This window comes from Pelobates fuscus, chromosome 4 (genome assembly GCF_036172605.1).
Source record: "Pelobates fuscus isolate aPelFus1 chromosome 4, aPelFus1.pri, whole genome shotgun sequence".
Classification (NCBI taxonomy): Eukaryota; Metazoa; Chordata; class Amphibia; order Anura; family Pelobatidae; genus Pelobates; species Pelobates fuscus.
Genome location: NC_086320.1, coordinates 346,875,105 through 346,896,474, shown reverse-complemented (window position 1 = coordinate 346,896,474; position 21,370 = coordinate 346,875,105). Strand labels below are relative to the sequence as shown.

The following is a 21,370-nucleotide window of genomic DNA, read 5'->3' as shown; positions in this document are numbered from 1 at the left end:
AGTATTTTAACTATGATAGATATGCTATATATCACTAAGATTGCAGGCAGTGGCTTCTCAGGAGCCATTGTATTGACGCGATAAATTCAAAAAATGTTTTCAAAATCATGAAAAATGCATGTCATCTCTGAGTCATACACACAACGATGAATATTCAAAGTGCACAAAACTCATGTGGACTGTCACAGGGTTACCATATATTCCAAATATATATATATATATATATATATATATATGTATTTTTTATTATTATTATTTATTTTATTAATATATTTTGACATCTATGACTTAATATTTCTAGAAAGGTTCCTGAGAAAGCATTGTCTGCAGATCCACATTTACACACAAATCTTTTTAAGGTGTCTAAGATACTGATTACTGCTTTCATTCACAGCAACTACTGATTACAGATTTAAATGGGACATACATAATTTAAGGTTACACAGAAGCACTGTATCAATTTTTATTTTGGAATTTCTTTTTGGCTAGATTTTCTTGTCAATAACAGAAAACACAATATTTAGAATGACATAGGTCTGGCGCAGGACCAGAAGTTCTCCTTATTGATGTCTAAAGGTAATTTTTTTGTTCAAGCTTTTTAATCATCATTCATTCCATACGAGACATGTAGAGATCCCTTTTTGTTCCTCAAGTGAACAGTTTACTATTAGTTTGTGATCCTGCACTATTTGTCCACATGTAGTCTTCAACTGCACTATTCAGCTTCCTAAAGTTCTCAAACCTAACACAGGAATAAAATTGAGGTGTACAAATGAAATATGAGGCTCTCCCCTCAAGCCAGTAGAAGAGATCTAGTCCAGTTGCTACTGTTGTCCACCTATAGTCCGCCAGGATGTACTACAATATTCCACACTGGAAGAGTACTATGTATAACATCAGGATATTGGAGAAAAAGTGTCTTCCTTCTGTAGCCAAGAGTCTATTTCTGAACTGGCGGTTCATGGTTTTTTTTGTAAAATATATGGGAAAAAAATTCAAATGTCTTCCACCAGAAACCAGTACTGGTGTTTCGTCCTTGACATTTAGCACTGCTCAGACACTATGAAACCTTCTTTTTCTCCAACAGGCTCTACTTCAGCATAAGCAGGATGTCCAGAGCCTCTCCTGAATTTCATCGCTGGCCACCTGCTTGGGCGACGCTGCCAAAAAATAGAAATGAGATACAAATGTAATCATTCAAGTCAAACATATTTTTTTTCTAGTTCAATATTACCACATTATATGTCAGTACATCTGTTATACTTATTTAGCAGGGCTTTTTTGTTTTTTTGTTTTTTTACTTAGTTTTGTTAGTTTGGTACAGCCAAGTGGACAGTCAAGTGGACAGCCACTAGCGGATTCGGAATAAAACAGATTCAATAAAAGTTGGCAGACCCTGTAGAAGCATCTGCCTGTTCCTTTAATATTTTTTGCTAACTATAAAAAAACTGGGATATATAAAGTGAATGTTTCACTGCAATAAGCATACAGGGTGGGTCAAAAATAAAGAACGCCCTAAATACCTGTAAGATACCTGTAAATACCTGGGTAGGACTTGATCCCTATTTTTATAATACATTATGAAAATATTGAATTCAAAAAGTGGTATTTTTCAGAGCACCAATATCTTCTTATTGGATGTAGTTATATCTGTACAATACTTCAATTATAGTCACTAAGCAGAACATCTGTATGTAAATTAGAAAAAAAAAACATTTGTTTTTAACCCCTTAAGGACCAAACTTCTGGAATAAAAGGGAATCATGACATGTCACACAGGTCATGTGTCCTTAAGGGGTTAAGTCCATTATTTAGATGTATATATGCATTCAATAGAAGTGCTTATCAGTCATCCACATTATGTCATATGTTTCAGTTTGCATGTAAGGTGCAGTTAAATAATTACTGCCAATAATGAGACGGACACAATATGCCTGCCTTGGCACTCGTTCCCTGTCCTTGTTTTACTACCATCATCGTGTTATTATTGTAATGTTTAGCTCCATCCAATTAATGTTTTATTTATCATAGCCTGCTTTGCATTTAAATGGATGTAGGGAATCTAGAAAACAAACACCTGAATTGAAACAGCAACATTTTGGATAATCCCTTACACTTTGGCTTGGGTATATGATATACATTCCAAAATAATAATGCAAAGACAGGCACAAATGGTGATAACAGGACTCACTGGTGCAGTTTCTGGTTTATTTGAAGAGTGAGTTATATATACACAAAGGTTCTGGACAGCAGCCCCTTGTCAAAGTACAATGCCCTTTACTGGACAGCAATATTGACTAGTGTTTCTTTGTTCTTGGTCCTAGCAATGTGTTCTACTCATTTTTTGATAACATGACATACAGTCAAGATAACAGGTCACTAGCTTTAACAGAGAGTATCTACAGCTTAGTACTTAATTGTTCAGTACACATTATTGCAGTCTGCAATATCAGTCTGATTAACATCTCCCCCATCAGCCAGTTACCATACCTTGTATCTATCTGTTACTACCTCCCCATTTACCACAGTCGCATATCTGTAATTGAGCATACCCTTGCGTCTGCAAGTCATCAACTCTCTCCTTGTGTTTGTCAGTTAACACTCCCTCCTGCTGTACAGAATGGTGGTTTAGCCCTATCTACCTCCACATGAATCATTCCACTTTCTAGATGAACCAGGTCCTTTTTGGGTCAAGATTGTACGCTATTTCCCCGTTCTCCTTGACTATTGTGTTTACGCACGTGTCATTCTTTATTTTTTTATTTTTTAATAGATAACCTTTTCAGTTGACAGAATAAGAGGATGCATCTTGAACATTCTGCCTCAAATTATTGAAGATGGTGACATGCATCTTCTATCAACCTGCAAAGTCAGGTGGGGTTGGAAATGTAGTACTTTCTTTACATTTTTCTAAGCTAATGTATTGTTTATGTAATTGTTTGTGAGCCTTAAAAAATGAGTATAGGGGGGCGGGGCCGGACCGCCGAGCCGGCTGGTCGCATGTTAGACCGGCTCCTGCAGCCTAGCCTTAGAAACAGGCAACTTTAAGCAAATTTTGGCACAAACTTGCCGGCAACGGTGATCCTCGACGGGCAGAGAGCCCTGGGGTCCAGGGCGAGGCTGGCCCTACAGGCTACAGTCCCCTGGAAGAGGAATCCTACCCGACTATCCTGAGGCCTACTCCAGAGGCGAGCGGGACGGACGGCCGCTGCCCTGCCGCTTACTGCTCGGGGCTTGGAGTCGGACCCGCGGGGATACCGGTCCCGTTCCCCCCCCTATGGACCGGGGGGGTGATCCCGGTCTACATATTTGAGACCCACACTACTGAGCCAGCTTCCTGAGTCTCCCGCCCGTACTGCAGACCGCATGTCGGGCTTAAGATGGCCGCCAAGCTCCAACCTGCAAGCACCGGAAAGCACTCTCTGCTCAACAAGACTCCATCTGCCGAGACCACTGGAGGAGCATGGAAAGCAACACCACCCAGCTCTACCCACATCACCGGGGAGAGAGGCTGAAGTGGCAGTTACTCAATCCATCAGGCGGAACAACCGCCACGCACTGACGGGCGGTGCACCCGCCCGGGCAGGGGAACGTCGGGAGACTCCCTCCCACACACCGACCACACCGCCGGAGAGCCACCCGCCGCAGGCGGCGGATGACCACCAGGACCCTCCACAGCGCCCACCATGGGAAAGACCCGGCCCCGAGAGGCAACCGTGTCTGTGGTTACAAGGTGCCAACCCCACATTATGCCCGGAAGAAGGGAGAAGCCCCCTGCAACAACCACCTCCACTCCTCGCTGACCCACCTGCAGACGCTATCAGCAATCTTACCCAGAGGGAACCGGTGCGACTCACGCTTACCCAGTCAAGCATGCAGAACTACCAGAACGGGCATCGGGTGAGGTAACCCAGAATCCAGCAGACTGTGGCCCACAGCTAACAATCCAACCCGCGACGCAGCAAACACAGTTTGACCAGCCGAACTATGGACTTTAAAGCGAGACACTCACCAGGGTACACTTCTCACTGCTGATACTAATTCTTATAACCTGCTAATGTTCCTGATGTGTATCTTTACTGACGCAACAGTTTAATCAGACCAAATGCACTACAGTAAGGTTATATTACAGCTATTATATACACATTGGCATGTCTATACATCGAATGTAACCTTATCGTCTTGATTTTGCCCGGTCTCCCGTTACTTAGCAGTTACAGTTCCTATTTAGTAGCAGCTAGGATATTGTCAGCTAAACGCATATTGTCATGTCTCTGCTTAGGTGACACTGCTGTAGACAAGCTAGTGTAGCCTTTTGGCATTTTCTTTAACTATAGCCTGCAAGGAACTCACGCAGTATGATGTTTTACCCGCTCTTTAAGTTATACACTCCAGACTAACTGAGCTTGCTACTATATAATAAGTGCTTACTGTACTACCATTATCGTTACCACAATGCAAACCACTCTGCTGTCTCTTATTCTTACTTTGTCTCGTATTCTGTAACACTCTTGGGCTCGGACAGCTATTGTTCCTGCTATTAAGCCTGACACAGATTCCCAGCGTATATTTACCCATGCTTTACTATGTTAATTACTCGCCTGTTCCTGCTATGAATCTGCGCGGATAAGCCATGTATACCATCCATAATGTTCATCACTTTGACTTAATAACTTTATATTTTACCTTCTGAGTTAAGCTTGTTTATATAATTTAAAATTAGGCTGTTAATCCTAGGAGATATAGCAACGTGTTATGATGTCTTTAACCTGTATAACCCCTGCAAGTCTCCCTCTTTTTATTCTGTACCACCGTAATCACATACCTCAATAAAAGAAAGATTGACAAAAAAAAAAAAAAAATGAGTATATATCACTGATAGAATGTTATTGTCATAAATATCTTTCTGTTGAAATCACCAAAGACAAACATGTTACCAAACAATCATGTATACCTCTATAAACATAACAAATGTTGTAGGGGTACATTAAGACACAGAGAATTTTTAAGCATATTTTTGGGTACTGATATTATTTTACCATATTATTCTCATTGTACAGACTTCAGTATAAGTCAAAAGGTTTACATGGTGTTTCTGGATATAGAATCTCCCACGTTGAGGTCTGAACATTTGTTACAAATGGTAGGTTAACCAACTGAGCTACTCCACTGACTAGATTATATGAAATTAATAGCAGATATATTGTTTATTTATTTATTTATTTATTGCTTAACATTAACCTACATTTTAGTAGTAAAGCGTAAATGTATTTTCCTAAAAATATGCTGTAACATAAATTTATTGTTATTGATTTTTGCATTTAAGAATGAACAAGAAGCAGACAGGGATCCATACTACCATTCCCGGAGCTACGAGCGCAGTATCAACTGCCCTCCTCATTCATCTTCCCCTATATCCAGCTGAAAAGTTTACTTTCCAACAAGGTAGCACACACTCAATCCGACAAAAGCATATCGGATATCCAAAGCACACTCCTATACAACCGCTGTCACAATACACCGGTCAGGAACAAAACCCTCACAATATGTTACTCCACACTAACGAATCAAGCGTCTCACACAGAATATAACTATCGAACACAATGGAGGGAAGAGTGCACTCAATGTCCCACAGACAAACAATGGTTAACCTCACTTCAGGCCCTGAAAGGCATCACAACCTGCTATTCCCATGAAGCCCATAGAAAACTCATATATAGGTGGTACTATACACCTGATAAGATTCACAAAATATTCCCCCAGACCCCGCCTACCTGCTGGAGATGCGACAGAAATAAGGGAACAATGACCCATATATGGTGTGAATGTCCGGATATAAAACCACTGTGGGTAGAAACACAAAAAATATGGGAACAAATGGGAATCAAACTCCCTCCGATTACACGTAACCTAGCTCTTTTGCTATTACTCCCGGGCGATCTGCCCCATGCTGACAAGCACGTACTAATGATGACAATATTAGCCACAAGGAATGTAATTGCATGCCATTGGAAACAACCCGGATGTCTGACCCCCATATTGATATGGCACAAAACTAGACAATTTTTCAGATATGACGTATTATCAACCACTACACCCAAACAGTCCTATATAGCAAAGTCGAACTGGCAGAGATGGAAAGAACTAGAACTAATGACGGGGTTACGTGATACACTACCCTCAAATTAAGAAACGAGGAAACCCTGTACCCACCCTTCTTTATACGACATACGATAACTAATCACAACGCATGACCGAGAACTGAAAGCTCGTACCTAGGGAATTGCTCCATTAATAGTGATTAGTATAGCCAAAAGAATAGGTTAACATATTGCATACCTATACACCCCTACAGCTGAACTATAGACACAGTGCACGCTATAAAAAAAAGGGTAGAAAGCAGGTGTCCCTACAATAAGTATTATTAACAAACAATAAATGTTAAAGGAATACAGTCCAACCAGCGACACAGCTTTAAGAGAGATTAGATCAGCAACCCAGCATGATAATGACTTTAAAAAACAGAATAACATCTACTACCGATAACGTTCTATATTTCCTGACTACATAGCAATTCAAAATCCAATGCTAGTCTCATTCTAACTGTCAATGTAGACACTCATGGTATGCCGATAACCTACAATCAATACGCTCAGACACAAGAGAGTGGTCTTGTGAAATTAAAGCCGCAACTGTGTATACTTGTACAACTACACTTGATGTATATGATGTACTAGATTATATGCTTGATGTATGTTCCCCCTACCTCCCCCTTCTTCCCTTCTGTAACCCCTACTTAAAACTTCAATAAAATACAAGTTGAAAAAAAAGAATGAACAAGAAGAAAATTGTTAAACATCATGCTGGGATTAGATAGATGGCAAAGTTCTGTTAACACGAGGATCAAGAAATAAACATGTTTCAATGCTCTATCAATGTCTATGACAAAAATGAATCCAGTAATTATTGTTTACTAAGTGAAGATACTGGCAACATTATAATGGAAAATTAAAGACCGGTTTCAGCCATCTGCAAAAAGAAGTATTTTAACAATGAAAATATCTAGTATCTGTGGACTATCTCTGGGCACGCACAGCAGATTCAATCATTCTAAACCCTCTACCTGTGCCAGATACTTTGTAAGTTCTGGCATATTCATGTAACAAACATTGAAATACTCATCCATAGCCACCTGCTAAGCCTAAATTATTTGTATAAAGAAGCTAGCAACTAGGGTTTGAACATATAAGAATGCAAAATTTAGCTAAAAATGTTATTCCTTCTCCAGCAAGCACATTTTGTTTATGAAAATATCATATGAGACTCATAGGTAGCATATTAACATATGAAAAAGCAACATTTTTGTAAAGATAGCTGTAAATTAAAACATAAAATTTAAAGTTATGTAAATGACCACCATTTGTATATATTTTGTTTATTCATTAATTCTTGATATAAATAATGGGGAAACAAAAAGTTTTAGCCAGTATACAGTTTCTTGTATCCTAAAATCCTTTAACAGGGTGTGAAATGATAGTGTAAAAGCAAACATACAACTTCTCTTGCATACATTGAATGTAACAAAAATAGATAAATAAAAATGGTCAAATATTGTGCTTTTCAGCTCAGCTATAATTGCAACTTGGTTATTGTAGCCTATATTTTGGAATTGGGTTTATGAATTACTCCAGATCATGTTTAATGAACAATCTCTGTAGAAGCAGTTTATATACTAGAAAGGATGGACAACTAGAAGTTACTATTTTGTATGCTAGGAGTTTAAATTATGTCCTTAACTAGAGAAGTCTAAAAACTTTTGGTCTGAAGAACAAGTTCAAACAAATAGCATTTTTTTAAGCAGAAAACTCACAGATCTCTGTGTGGATGCGCCTACACAAATGGTGCATACAATATATGATTCGATAGATGGAGGGGGCTGGAGTTGCAAGGTGTGACATTATATATTCCTGCAACCTCTGTTAGTAAGACCTATGCAGAGCAATTGCAATCAAGCAATTTGAAACAAAAATTATTAACATATTGTCATTTCAATAGATAGTTCTCAAGTGTGTCAAAAAGATTGGCACATCTTTTCTGCTTAAAGTACAATATTTGCCTACCAGGGCTCCTCCAGTGTCTGTGTGTGAGATGGACAGGAAGTCAAAAGGGATAATTTCCCATCTTCCCACTAACAGCTTCTCACACAGGAAATGCCTTGCAGAAGGAGAGGGATAGCGCGAAGTGATGCACATTGTGTAACAGTTCCTGCAGTTGTCAATATCAATCATAGCTGGTGGATCGTTTGCAAATAACCCTTCAAACTCCACAGGCCAGACATCTTTTTTTCTCTTAATCGTAAATGAACCTCTCCCAAGACCTAAACAAACTATTCTCTTACTCACAATTTTAAAGTGACAATGAATTAAGAAGTCTATGTGTAGTTATCCTGTTGTTTTAACCCTTCAATGTCACCCTTTATAGTTTTGTAGAAAAAGCAAGAGAAATGTTTACATTGAAGGGTTAAACACACTTCTAGTGGTTGTCTTTCTGGCAGCCATTATTAGTACTTTTACCTACAGAAATGTGTCAAGCTCAGTTCTTTAATCAAACATTGCAGCATTTGATTGGAGGAGTGCAGAAAAAGCATTTGATTGGACAAGATCATGGAAGAATCAGCAGGCATGCAAATGGAGATGGAGAGGGAGGGTGGTGTGATGTCTCAGTGCTGGAAACGAGTTATATAATTTTTGAAAACTATAAAATACCAAAGGGGGGTGGACCGAGATTACAGCAACAGAAGGTAATATATATAGTCCTTAAAAAAATATTGTTATTTTCAGGACTATAGGTTCCCTTTAAGCACTTAACACCTAAACCTGAACAAGAACCTTACCTTAATCCTATGTTTAACTCCTCTAAGCATACCGTGTACCCCAATATGAGATTAAACCCCACTCTAACCACAATAATTCAAAACAGCAAAACTATGACCATCTCTAAGGTTAAATCATCCATTAACCTAACCATAGCTGCATACACTTAAATATATGTTTACATTGTTTATGCCTTCAATATCCTCTTAATAAATTAATTAAACTCACTTTATCTGCCATTTTTTGTGGGTTGTAGGGGGCGGGGAGGGAATAGAGGCCTCCTAGTATTCTGTGCCTACAGGCACCTATGATGTAAATCCGGTCTTGTTGACTTCCACTGGTACTGAATTAAATTATGAAAAGATTATGAATTCTTTATTTTTATTGGTTCAAAAATGTATTTAACTTATCTGCTAGGATTCAGATTAATTACACGCATTCCTAAAGATTACTCTATTTTCAATATATTTCTTCACTTTAAATGTCAGTTCTATTCTAAAGTCAGAAACGACAAACATATCTCAACAGCACTCATAATCGAGGGGATTTAATCTTGTGAAGATTTCAGCTTTGTCCTAAATGTGCTCTTGTTCCATTCTCTTTAACTTTTTCAAATACTTGGCAATATAAAAGAGACACATGACCGTGGTAAAGCTGCAAATTGCTTTCATTTGTATTCTGCAGTATTTTATAAAACTTCTTAACTGGCTGCTACATATTAATATCAATTCGTTGAATGTGAAAAGTTGGTTGCAAACCACTCTGTCTGTTAAAAGGTTAATCTGACATTATAATGTCCCTCAGTGAAGAATATATAGAGTGCTTTAATATAAGGTCATGAAACTGTTGAGATGAATACATATGAAATACTAGAAGTTAAAGGGATGCTCAAGGCATCCACATATTAGGTGCATTGTGAAGTTTAGGATACAGTTGGTTATGCCGCATGGGTTCTTAATCTTCTTTAATCTTAATTACTATTTTTATTTATTCTTCTTTAGTTTTTCTAAATAAATAATTATTACTTTACTTTTACATAAGCCCTTCCTGTCCATTCAATCCAACTTGCAGTTTTTGCCAATTTGCTTATAACATACTGCTAGACAAATTGTCATGACTTCCCTTTTTCAAGGAAGTTTGAGAAAGATGTTGAGCTGCAATTACTTGATAACGATAATCAACTATAAGGATAAGCCAATTTCTAGACAAAGAGTAAGACCTCATTTATGCTGAACATCTAGGTCTTGTAGTGAAGACTAAAATCTAAACATTTTTTTAAAGAACTAGATAAAAATGCCGATCCCTAATAAACTCAAGAATTTAGGGAATATAAAAGAATCTACATTGATAATTTGTGTCTGTACAAAAGGACAGAAATATCCATCAAATGTATAAATCGGAACCATTACTGTTTTTGCAAGATTAGCAAAGAAGGCTGATTTTTTTGTCCATATAAAGTTTGTCCCTTTTAGAAATAAAAGTTAAGTCTCCATGCCATCAAAGCTATAGTTTTATGGTTATGATAGGAAACGTATGATAGAACAAATATAGTTGACCAGATTTATATATTAACATATTGACCAAATCATAAAATTCAGCCTTGTGAAGACACGCAGGAGCTTGGGAAAATAACATGGGTCTATTCAAACCATGACATTTTTCTCTATAGCATCTTATTACGGGGAAACGTTAAGTCAGTCAGAAGATTCAAAAAACTACCTATGCTTACACTTTAGTCTCTCTGAGCTTTGAACAGTATTTCGAAGGATGAGTGTTCAGCTAAGGTCAGTGGCAATCCTCAAAGTCCAACACATGGCAGAGACGCTCAAAGTCCCTCTGTAAGCCACTGCTGCTGCATTTTTCCGACTACAATTCAATATGCAGGTAGGAATAGCTTGAGGCTCAGGACAAGGAAGACTTACTTGAGTTCACGGAAACTGGTTAACAATCTGAGGAGCTGAAGTCCCTAAGCGTGAAGTGTAACACAGACTAATGCTCATTGTACTTAGAGTCCATATGGACTCACAGAGGAAATTACAGTCACAATAAAAAAAAAAAAAAAAACATTTAGAAAGAGAAAGGGAGATTCAACTACTTGCAAAAAATATTAAAGAACATACATTTAATTGGATTATTTTGCGCTGTTATATTGCTTACACTTTTCCTCTGCAACAGTAGATGAAAATATGTCCTTTGATTTTTTTTACTGTAAAATGCCTAGAAGAATGGACAATATTTGGCAAATTGCAATAATTAACTTACTTCAATAAAAAAGAGACTTGCAGATGATGTGGGGTGATGATACATGTAGACTGTTATAAGAATGGCTGTAATAACCAGGAGAACTAGTATCAATATTCCAATTATCAATCCTGTGTGCAGTGTCGCGTTTTTCTTCTCGGCTGCGCTGTCATCTGTAGAAGCTAAGAAGCAAAAGCATGACAGTTTTCAATTAAATAATGATGCAATTTACACCAACTACTGCTACTACTACTGAACTACTTACTGCTGTTCTATTTTATAAAACTTACATGGAACAAAGTCTCAGAATAATGATACGTCCAAGTTATCAATACACAGTGGAATGTAAAATTATAGCTTTATGTAAAAAGAAGTGTATATTATATATATATGATAGATAGATAGATAGATAGATAGACCAATTACTTAATTTATCTGCTTCTAAAGTGTCCACTGGTCCCACTTCATGAAATACTGATGCTCTCTCCCCATTATTATTGGAATGTCTCTTCATGCATGTTCAAAGATGTCAGGGCATAGTTGTGGCAAGTTGGACTTTTTACTTCACATATTTCCATTATTTACAGATCAGACTGTTCTCCATTTTTATTGCTATCTCAGACTATACAGCACTTAATAACATACGGTTGTTCTGGACCTTAGATATGCTGTTTCCCTGATACTCTGTGTTTTTTTAAATGTCCTATCTTTGTCGAAATTCCTTACCTTGTCTTGTTTAGCTCTTGACAAGGTTTTCGTCCTGTCTTGCCTATGTACTAGTTATATCATAGCCATTATCCATTTCCAGTCCTGCCAGGGCGTATCTTGCCCCTGACCAATTTTTACTTTACTTTGTATATAACCATTCTTTGTCAATCTCCTAGGAGTCTGTCAATATGAAGCCAAATCCTTTGCTGCTTTTGTCATTTGATCTTTTACAACATAGAGTTGCTATAGCTGCCCTTATAGATTGAGGATGAGTGTCACACTACTCCTCTGGCAAGAGAGAAAAGGTCTCCTGCTTTATTACAGAGCCAATCAAATGTTCTTTATCTATCTATCCAAGCATGAGTGACCACTGATACCGCCATGGACTACAGTGACAAGAAAAGAGAAAAGTAGAATTCCTTCTCTGCAAGCATCCTTACAATATATCCTCTATGTATTCTTCCTCATAATGTATAGTTTGACTGTCTCAGGAACAACATTTTCAATTAAGCAGTGTCACCTTAATCTGTGTAGTAGGTTGTTGTTTTTTTTAAAGCCAAGCAGGAAAACAAACATATGTATTGCAATGATTCCTAGATAGGTGGACATTGCATGACATCAAAATCAGAATCAACAAAAATATAATGCTTTTATTGATATAAGACTAGTTAATCAATAATAACGAAAGTAAACGTAATAGTCAACTGATGTTATGTATGGTTTCTATTCTCAAGGACTAAGACCTGTCTTAAGGTCTAAGGAACCCTAGCACTATGTCCAAAACTAATCCTAAAACTGAAACACTATTCCAAATCCTTAAAATTTAGTTTTTATAAAATATATATATATATATATATATATATATATATATATATATATATATATATATATATATATATATATATATAAATGTGAGACTTATATAGGGGAAAGATGCTGTCTTGTGATGTATTATGATGTCCCAAGAACCCAATACATAGTTCACTTTTAATTCTACTTTATATCACATGGGCCTTTTGAAGTAAAACCAGGGTTAGGTCTAGGGCTGGGGTTGCAGAAAGGGTTAGGGTAAGGACTAGGGATATTTTAGGGTTAAAGCTAGGTTTATGTGAAGGCTATGTTCAGGTTGAGGACTAAGGTGAGAATTAATTTACCATAACATTGCATTATTATGCCAGAGTATTATGCCAGAGTATATCTTTCTCCTTATTTCCTCTGTCTCATCATGTTTAATATCATTATTGAGACATGGCCAAATTTAACTAGTGTTAGTAACAAATAGTAACACACTAATATTGGGCAGTATATGTCCTTCTGGTGCCTGGAGATTAGAAGCCCCAGCTACAGGCACTAGACTTTTTTTTTTAATACTTTATTTTTGCATCTAGGTGGACAAGGTGATATGACAGTAGCTTGCGGGCTTACGCAGAAGCCACAGAATATATTTAGTGTAAGTACAACATTGCCATGCTATGTGGTTGTTCTGTGACAAGTCTTTTCAAGCGTTGGTGCCTTCTTTGTCACTGTCCATCAAGGGGTTTTTCTTTTATTTCTTCTTTATGTTGTGTAAATACAACCATGAGAAACATAACATGACAGAACATAACATAACAGACAGGTTCGACATTTCCCTTAACACGTTATCTTAACCGTAACTGTGTTACTGTGTGCCTGCCTTGCGACTTAGTTCGAGTACCATTTAGGTTCTGAGTTATGTTGTGTGATTGGTCTCTAGTTATCTGGAGTATATGGGTAGGACCCTCATGTTCCCCCCTCCCGTTATCTAGGGACAGAAGGGCTTGGAGGGGGAGAGAAAGAAGAGAAAAGAGAGAGAGGATAGGTCGAAAGGGGAGGGGTGGGGGATCATATGCAACGGCTCAGTGCGGCGTGTTGTTGTTTATTGTTCTCGATATTTCGTTATTCCATTATTCTCAGGGGAGAGTGGAAAGGGCATAGTTGTGCCAAGGCTCCCACAATTTATCAAATTTAGGTGTGGTCCCTCTCAGTCTGGCCGTTAGGCTATCCATTAGGTGGACCTCTTTTATGTTACCTATCGCTCTCTGGGTGGCGGGTATATCTGCTTGTAACCAAGCTTGCGCCATTGTTCTCCTAGCTGCTAGTGTTTTTTTATGGATTCATTTTTGTTCCCCTCTTGTCCAGTTGTCTATGGGTCTGTTCAGGAGGTATGTCCATGGGTTTAGGTCGGGTGCCCTGTGGAAGATTCCATTTAACACTTGGTGTATCTTTGCCCAGAATGCTTGGGCTTTGGGACATTCCCACCACATGTGGAGGTATGTACCCCTATGTCCGCAACCTCTCCAACAGTCGTCCGTGGGTGTTTGTGTCATGCGGTGTAGCGTGACCGGTGTGGAGTACCACCTAAACATTGTTTTGTAGGATTGCTCCTGTAGTGTTACACATATGGATACACTATGGTTTGCCTCCCAAATGTCTCTCCATTCTTCTCCCTCCAGCACCTCTCCCAGGTCTCTTTCCCACGCCTCGGTGTATGTCAGTGCTCCCCACTCCTTTGTTTCTGAACATATGTGTGTGTACATCATGGTTATTAAGCCCTTCCGGGTGGATTCATTTAGACACATTCTTTCGAAAAAAAGTCAGGGGGCCTGTCGCTGCCTTTCTCACGTCTGACTGCTGGACGTAGTCTCTTAACTGTATATATCTGAAAAAAATCGGTGGGGGTGAGGTGTGTTCTCTGTTGGAGTTGGTCGAAGGGGACTAGTTTCTTGTGCTCATACATATCACAGATCCTCTGGATCCCCGCTGTCTCCAAGTTAGTAAATTCCCTGGCTGCTAAGCCTGGTGGGAATGCCCTATTTCTCAGTATGGGGGTCAGGGGGGACAGTTTTGATGTTAGGTTATACCTGTGGGCGTATGTGTCCCAGATGGTCAGGGAGTTCAGGATGGCCGGGCATGTCATTCTCAGGATAGGCCTATCTTCTCTGCGTACCCATATGTGATACTGTGGGAGGTCAGTCCCTGTCATGAGTGACTCCAAGTCTACCCATCTTCTCACCTCTAGAGGCGCGTGCCACATCGCGACCTGTGCCAGTTGGGCTGCTAGGTAGTATGAGTAGAGGAGCGGCAGGCCCAACCCCCCCTTTGCTTCTGTCTATATAATATGTTCCTAGAGATCCTGTGTCGGCGGTTTTGCCATATAAAATCACCTATTGCTTTTTGTAGGTGCGCTAGGTCGGATTTGAGCAATTTGACAGGTAGCACCTGAAAGAGGAATAGGATTCTTGGTAATATATTCATTTTTACTGTGTGGATGCGCCCAATCCAGGATATGGGATTGTCGTGCCATTTTTCCATGTCTTGTCCGGATCAGCGGGATTCCATGTCTTGTCCGGATTTTTCCATGTCTTGTCCGGATCAGCGGGTTGTAGTTCAAGAGGTGTAGTTTCTTCGGGTCCCCGGGTAGGCGTACCCCTAGGTATTTTAAATGGTCTCTTACTACCGGAATGTTGCGGGTTTCCTGTAGAGTTGCTATATCCTCTGCCGTCATGCCGAACGGGAGGGCACTTGATTTTTCCAGGTTCGCTTTGTATCCGGAGAAGGTACCGAATTGCGTTAGTAGACCTCTAAGCGCTGCCATAGATTCTGTGGGCCTCGTGAGGGTCAGCAGGACGTCATCTGCATAAGCAGAGGCGAGGAACTCCTGCCCTGTCACTTTTATCCCCGTAATCAGTGGGTGTTGTCGTATGCATTAGTGGCTCTAGAGATAGTACAAATAGAGAGGGGAGAGGGGGCAGCCGTGTCTGGTTCCATTCCCCAGTTTAAATGGCTGAGGCCCAGATCCTGCAATCTTGACTTGTGCGGAGACGTACATGGCCTTAATTGATGTTACGTATCTTTCTGGGAAGTTCAGGTATGTCAGGAGGCTAAATAGGTATGGCCATTCAACTCTGTCGAAGGCCTTCTCAGCGTCTAGCGATACTAGTAGCGTCGGTGTGTTGGAGGTCTTTTGGCGCCAGATGAGGTCGATATTCCTCCGTGTGTTCTCAAAGAGTTGCCTGTCTGGCACAAATCCCACGTGGTCCGGGTGAATCAGAATTTTTAGTGCGGGGTTCAGTCTTTCTGCAAGTATTTTCGCTAGTATCTTAACATCATGATTAACCTGCGATATTGGTCTGTAGTTATCAGGGAGTAATGGGTCCCTGCCTGGTTTCTGGAGGAGTATTATGTTAGCTAAGGAAATACTGCTTTCTGTACTACCGCCATCCATGAGGTCATTGAATAAACGTTCCAGACGCGGGGAAGTTCCTCCCGAAAGGCCTTGTAGTATGCTCCGTCAACGCCATCCGGTCCCGGTGCCCTATTACCTTTCAGGCCTGCTATAGCCCTGTCTACTTCCTCCCTAGTTATCGCCTCGTCAAGAAGCTGCGCTGTTGCGGTCGGGAGTTTTGGTAGGTCTAGGTCTTTTAAGAAGTTCTGCATGTGCGTCGTAACCTCGTCCTGAGATGTTTGAGTTCTTGGTGTGTGGTTGTGAGTTTTGTATAATATTCGGTGAAGACTTGTGCTATGTCTGCAGGGGTGTTTTTTATCGTCCCGTCTCTGTGTTTGATCGTGGTGATCGGGGCACGGTTTTGTCGTGGTCGTAGGGTTCTGGCCAGCAGCGTGTCCATTTTGTTCGATTGTTTGTAGTATGTTCTCTTCGTCCAATTGAGTGCCCTTATGGTGTCGTCCATCAGTAACGAGGTTATGGAACGTCTGATCCCTTGTACCTGCTCCATGAGTTGAGGGGTTGGTGTAGTTTTATGTTTTTGCTCCGCTTTCCTCAGCGCTTTTAGGAGTCGCGTTACCTCTTTGGTCTTATGTGCCTTCTTCCTTGTTGCCAATTCAATGCATATGCTCACTGCCTTGTGGGCCGCCCATATGGTTTTCGGGGCCATGTCCTCCGTTTCATTTTCTTCGAAGTATTTCTGTATTTCTGTGCGGATTTCTGCTTGTGTTCCCTCATCTCGTAACAGGTGGGCGCTCAACCTCCAGTACTACGGCGCTGCCGTGCATAGGTGGTCCAACGTTAGGGCGATGTCAGCATGATCTGACCACGTAATATATCCGATTTTTGTCTCCTTTACTTTTGCCATGCTCGTGTTATTTACGAGGAAATAGTCAATCCTCGAGTAGGTACCGTGTGGTGCGGAATAAAATGTATAGTCTAGCTCCCCGGGATGTTGGGCCCGCCACACGTCAACCAAGCTGGTGCACTGGACAAAGTCGCGAAGTAGCCTATCCTGCCCCCCCCCCGCCCTGTGACCTCTGTATCCCTGCTCTGGAGCTTCTGTCTACTGCTGGGCACGGTAGGCGTTAAAGTCGTCCTCCATGAGTATCATACCGTGGGGTAGGGCCTTGATTTTTTCTGTCATTTTCCCCCAGAATGCTGAGTCTGGTGTATTGGGGGCATAAATGTTGATTAAGTGCACTGGGTGGGAATATAGTGTCCCTGTCAGGATAATGTACCTCCCATCTGTGTCTAGGTCTGAGGACCGTATTTGGATCGGGCATCTGTTGTGCACGAGGATGGCCACCCCGTTGCTTTTCCGGTGTGATCTAGCTTCATAGGATGTAGAGTATGTACGGTCCCAGATTTGGAATGTTGTGTTTTTAGAGAGGTGCGTCTCCTGTACTAGCGCTATGTCTGGGTTGAGTCTTTTTATCTCCCTAAGCATTAGGTGTCTCTTTCTGGGGGCATTTAAGCCCTTGGCATTTATGGAGGTTAGTTTCAGGGCCATTCCCATCGTGGTGTTGGTCGCTCGTTGCCGTCTAATGGCCTCCCTCTCTGACTCCCCCTGTTGCTGTCATGACTACTGAGTCCCGATTTTGTGGAGTGCTCCTCCGCGCCTGAGCCCGTCGCATAGGATAGGGGGGAGGGGTAAGGGGTAAGACGAGGAGAGTAAGGAAAGAAAGGTATAGAAGATGGTGAGTGTAATGACTGGACTTACCAATTGCCAGTCCCGTGTGGGGTATCGTCCCCGCGCCCATGTCCCGTATTGCGCCGGGTTCCATATGGGATACGGGTTTCTGTGCCGTGGTAGGACTGCACCGCGTTTACAGCTGTATGTCTCGCTGATACGTGCTCCTTATGACTGTGTGTGTGCGTCCCAGGGTGGGGTAGAGTGGTGTGTCTCTGTGGAATTGGGGTCTGCCATGCGACTTCTCGGGTTAAGTTCCACGGTAAGGGGTCTTCCCTCCATGTAATTCCATATCTCAGCGGGGGGGGGAGATAGTACTGGCAGATCCCTATGGGAGATGGGGGGGGGATGCTTGATGTCTAGTGGAGGGGCACATCTGTGAGGGGGGTAGGGGGGGAACGCTAGGCCTCGTTCCATGCATTGGTGCGCTTAACCACTGCCTCTATTGTGGCGTAACGATAGTATGCGTACTTGTTTGTGGTGAGGATAAGCGCGTGTGTGGGAACATAGACATCACAAATACAGATTCACAATTGAAGTAGATTACATACATTGCTACCCATAAACCGGCCCTACAGGGCTAGAGAGCTACAGGCCTCCCTGAGGCATTCAGTTGCTTCGGCTTCCTCCCCGTACACCCTTGCGATCCCACATATATATGTCAGTAGTCATGCTCGTTTTTCCCCGGCCTACGCCCCAGCCTGTAAACCCTGATGTACCTATGGCGGATTGGGCGGGCCTACGCTCACTCCTCTAGTCGTGTGGGTCGTTGGGCCTGGCTTGGGGCTAGTTCAGGGCGAACTGTTACTTGTACTGTCGGTTGTAGGTGGGATGTGGGTTGTGGGGTGCTCGGAGGGAGAGACCCTACCCCCCTGGTGGACGGCCGTAGCCAGTTGTGAGGTCGTAGCCACGTGGGTTAAGTGTCGACTGCGGCCCTGCCCATGTCCCATCATATTGTCGGTCCAGGCCCCCCTCCCTTAAGCCTCCCCTCATCTCTCCTGTGAATGCATCACACCGTGTTTTTTGGGGCACGGGTACAGGGCTTAATTTTTTTTTTATTTTATTTTTTTTGGTTTGGGGGGAGGTGGGGTATTCGCCCAGGGGTGCATCCTGTGATTCGCACTAGTACCCCACCATCTTAAACTGCTTGTTATCTAGTTGCTAGCTCTCCTTTATTAAAACATGGGTGTGTTTTCAGATACCCTGTATCAAGGTCCAGCTCTGCCCCATGTACCCCGGGGCCTCAGTGCACGTAGTACACAGTTATACAGCTTATAGTCCGTGCCCCCCTCCCTCCGTAGGTCCCTTTTTATGTAACCATAGTCCCCGGTGATCCCCCCTTTTCGTCCCGTCCCCTCCCAAGAAAAAAACATAGGGTGCACTCAATGCTCAGCTTCTGAGCCTCTCCAGGAAAAAAGTTGTACCCCCAGTCCCCTCCCAAAGCTGGACGTCTCGGGGACCCCCGTGTCACAACCCGGCTGCTATGAGTTATGTGTGCGAGTCACTGCCCCTTAATGGCGGCTGTTCCCCTGTACCTTATTCTCCGACTGACTGCCATTCTCCCGGCAGTGGCTGCAAGTCCTCTGATCCTGTCACCGTGCCTGGAACTCTCTCAGGTGCTGGTATCCCAAGCACCACGAAGAATGTGTGTGAATCTGTTCCTGGCTGAAGAACATGCGTTCTTCCCTCCTTAAATGCTAGGAGCTTGAAGGGGTAAACCCAGGCATAGCGAATATTTGCGCCCCGCAGCGCCTCCATGATGGGCCTCTACTCCCGTCTCCTCTGCAGGGTAGCTGGTGCCAGGTCTTGGAATATTGATAATTCGGCGCCCTGGAAGGTGATCCGAGCCTCCCTACTTTTCTTGAGGAGGGCTTCTTTGGTTTGGAAGTGCAGGAACCTGATAATGTCCCTTGGGTAGTTGGCGTCCGGCCTCTTTGCCCGCAGCGCCCTGTGTGCTCGTTCGATGTGCCATTGGTGGTCAGGTATATCTGGTAGCAGTTGCTTAAGAATGGTGGCCACTATGTCTACTACCGGTCCCTCATCTGCGTTTTCTGGGAGGCCCCTGAGGCGTATGTTGTTGTGGCGCGATCTATTCGCCATATCCTCTATGGCCAGTTCGGCTGCCGCCATTCTGGCAGTCAGCTGGTTTACTTGCGATATTGCCGCGTTGTGGGCCATTGTCGTGGCCTCTAGCCTTGTTTCCAGCCTCGTGGTGCGGTCTCCTATGGCCTGGATTTCTCCGCGGAGGAGCCTGGTGGAGCGTTCAATTTCTCCTGCCAGGTAAGTTTTCACCTCTGCAAGGGTAGCTAAAATTTGGGCTGTGTCAGCCGTGTTCGGGATTCCCGCGGACCCATTAATGTGAGCGGACCCTTCTCCTCCATTTTCCCCGCCGCCATCTTGCGGGCCTGTAGGCCCCGCACGTGGAGCCGCGAAGAACTCTGCCACAGAGGTACCTGTCTCGTGACCCTTTTTGGGGTTCTTCTTGGGGGGCCTTTTGTCCATCCCTGGGAGCAGTGTGGCTTCTCTTCAGTCGTGTTAGCCTGCTGATGTTAGCTATTTTGCGGTGCGGTCGGAGCGGAGCTCTAAACAGACGCGTCCAGCTCGCTCCGTGTCCAAGCCACACCCCGACACTAGACTTTTAATGTGTTTTTGTCCGAACTGCAATTCGTCTGTATGGGGATGATCGGTCAAATTCCAAACTTCATTACCCGAATCAAAAACCAAGCAAAACATGCAATTGCCATGTATATTTATTACAGGTTCATTATTCTGGATTCTGCCTGTGGCACAAAATAAAACAGAGATGATTGATGACTAGGGGCATGTCACTAAATGTTGATTTTGTTCACAGATAAAGTGAAGTGACCAATATAGGGAAAAATAAAGTAGGATCAGTAAGAAAAAAAAATCTATATTTAATAACTATATGATATATAAATATATAAATGCAGATTTTTTTTTATTGTTATATATTTTGCAGTACCTTGATTGGCCCATTTTCGCATTCATTTGGTTTATCTGATTCAGTTCATGAATCACTTTTTTCTTTTCTTTTCTTTGCCAATCTTTATTTTATTCTCAACCCACAAGCAATTATAGGCAATACACATAAAAAGGAACATATACATTGTACAGAACTAGTGCGGCATGTCATATATATCAAAGTAATAACGTATTAAGGGTTTTATTGTTAATGAGCAATAAAAGAAATTAAAAATACAAACAAAAACAGCTGAATCCTTTTTTGGTACTGAAACATTCTACTGAGCCAAACCAATATATGGCTGAAATCCAGTCATCTTAAAATGTTTTCTTTTTTCGGGAAAAATGGTTCAACCGAGACAAATTTACTTGCTGTGCTGTTACACCATGCATTATGAATAATAATTTACAGATGACCCACGTGTTCTGTATGATTTATAGATATATATGTTTTATTTTATATTTTACTACTTTGAAAAGAAAAAGTGTTGGTGGTGTATAAACATCCTAAATGGCTTATCAGAAATCCAAATGGCCTGAATCGATATGATCTGGTTGGTGAAGATATTGAAAGCAACTGTGTCAAGAAGTAAATCACAGGGTCTCTGCGTGTAATGGATTGTAGATATA

At 41.8% G+C, this 21,370-nt stretch overlaps 1 protein-coding gene across 1 annotated transcript in view; it reads right to left on the bottom strand.

Annotated features, from left to right (window-relative positions):
- Positions 1–239: 239 nt before the first annotated feature.
- The window catches only part of PLXDC2 (plexin domain containing 2), a 520,796-nt gene continuing 499,665 nt past the window's right edge, over positions 240–21,370 (bottom strand). Inside the window, exons 13-14 of the mRNA XM_063452523.1 lie at positions 11,136–11,296; positions 240–1,160 (exon numbers count right to left, since the gene is read on the bottom strand). Coding sequence (XP_063308593.1) covers positions 1,044–1,160; positions 11,136–11,296 — 278 coding nt within the window. The 3' untranslated portion in view covers positions 240–1,043. The remainder of the gene's footprint in view (positions 1,161–11,135; positions 11,297–21,370) is intronic.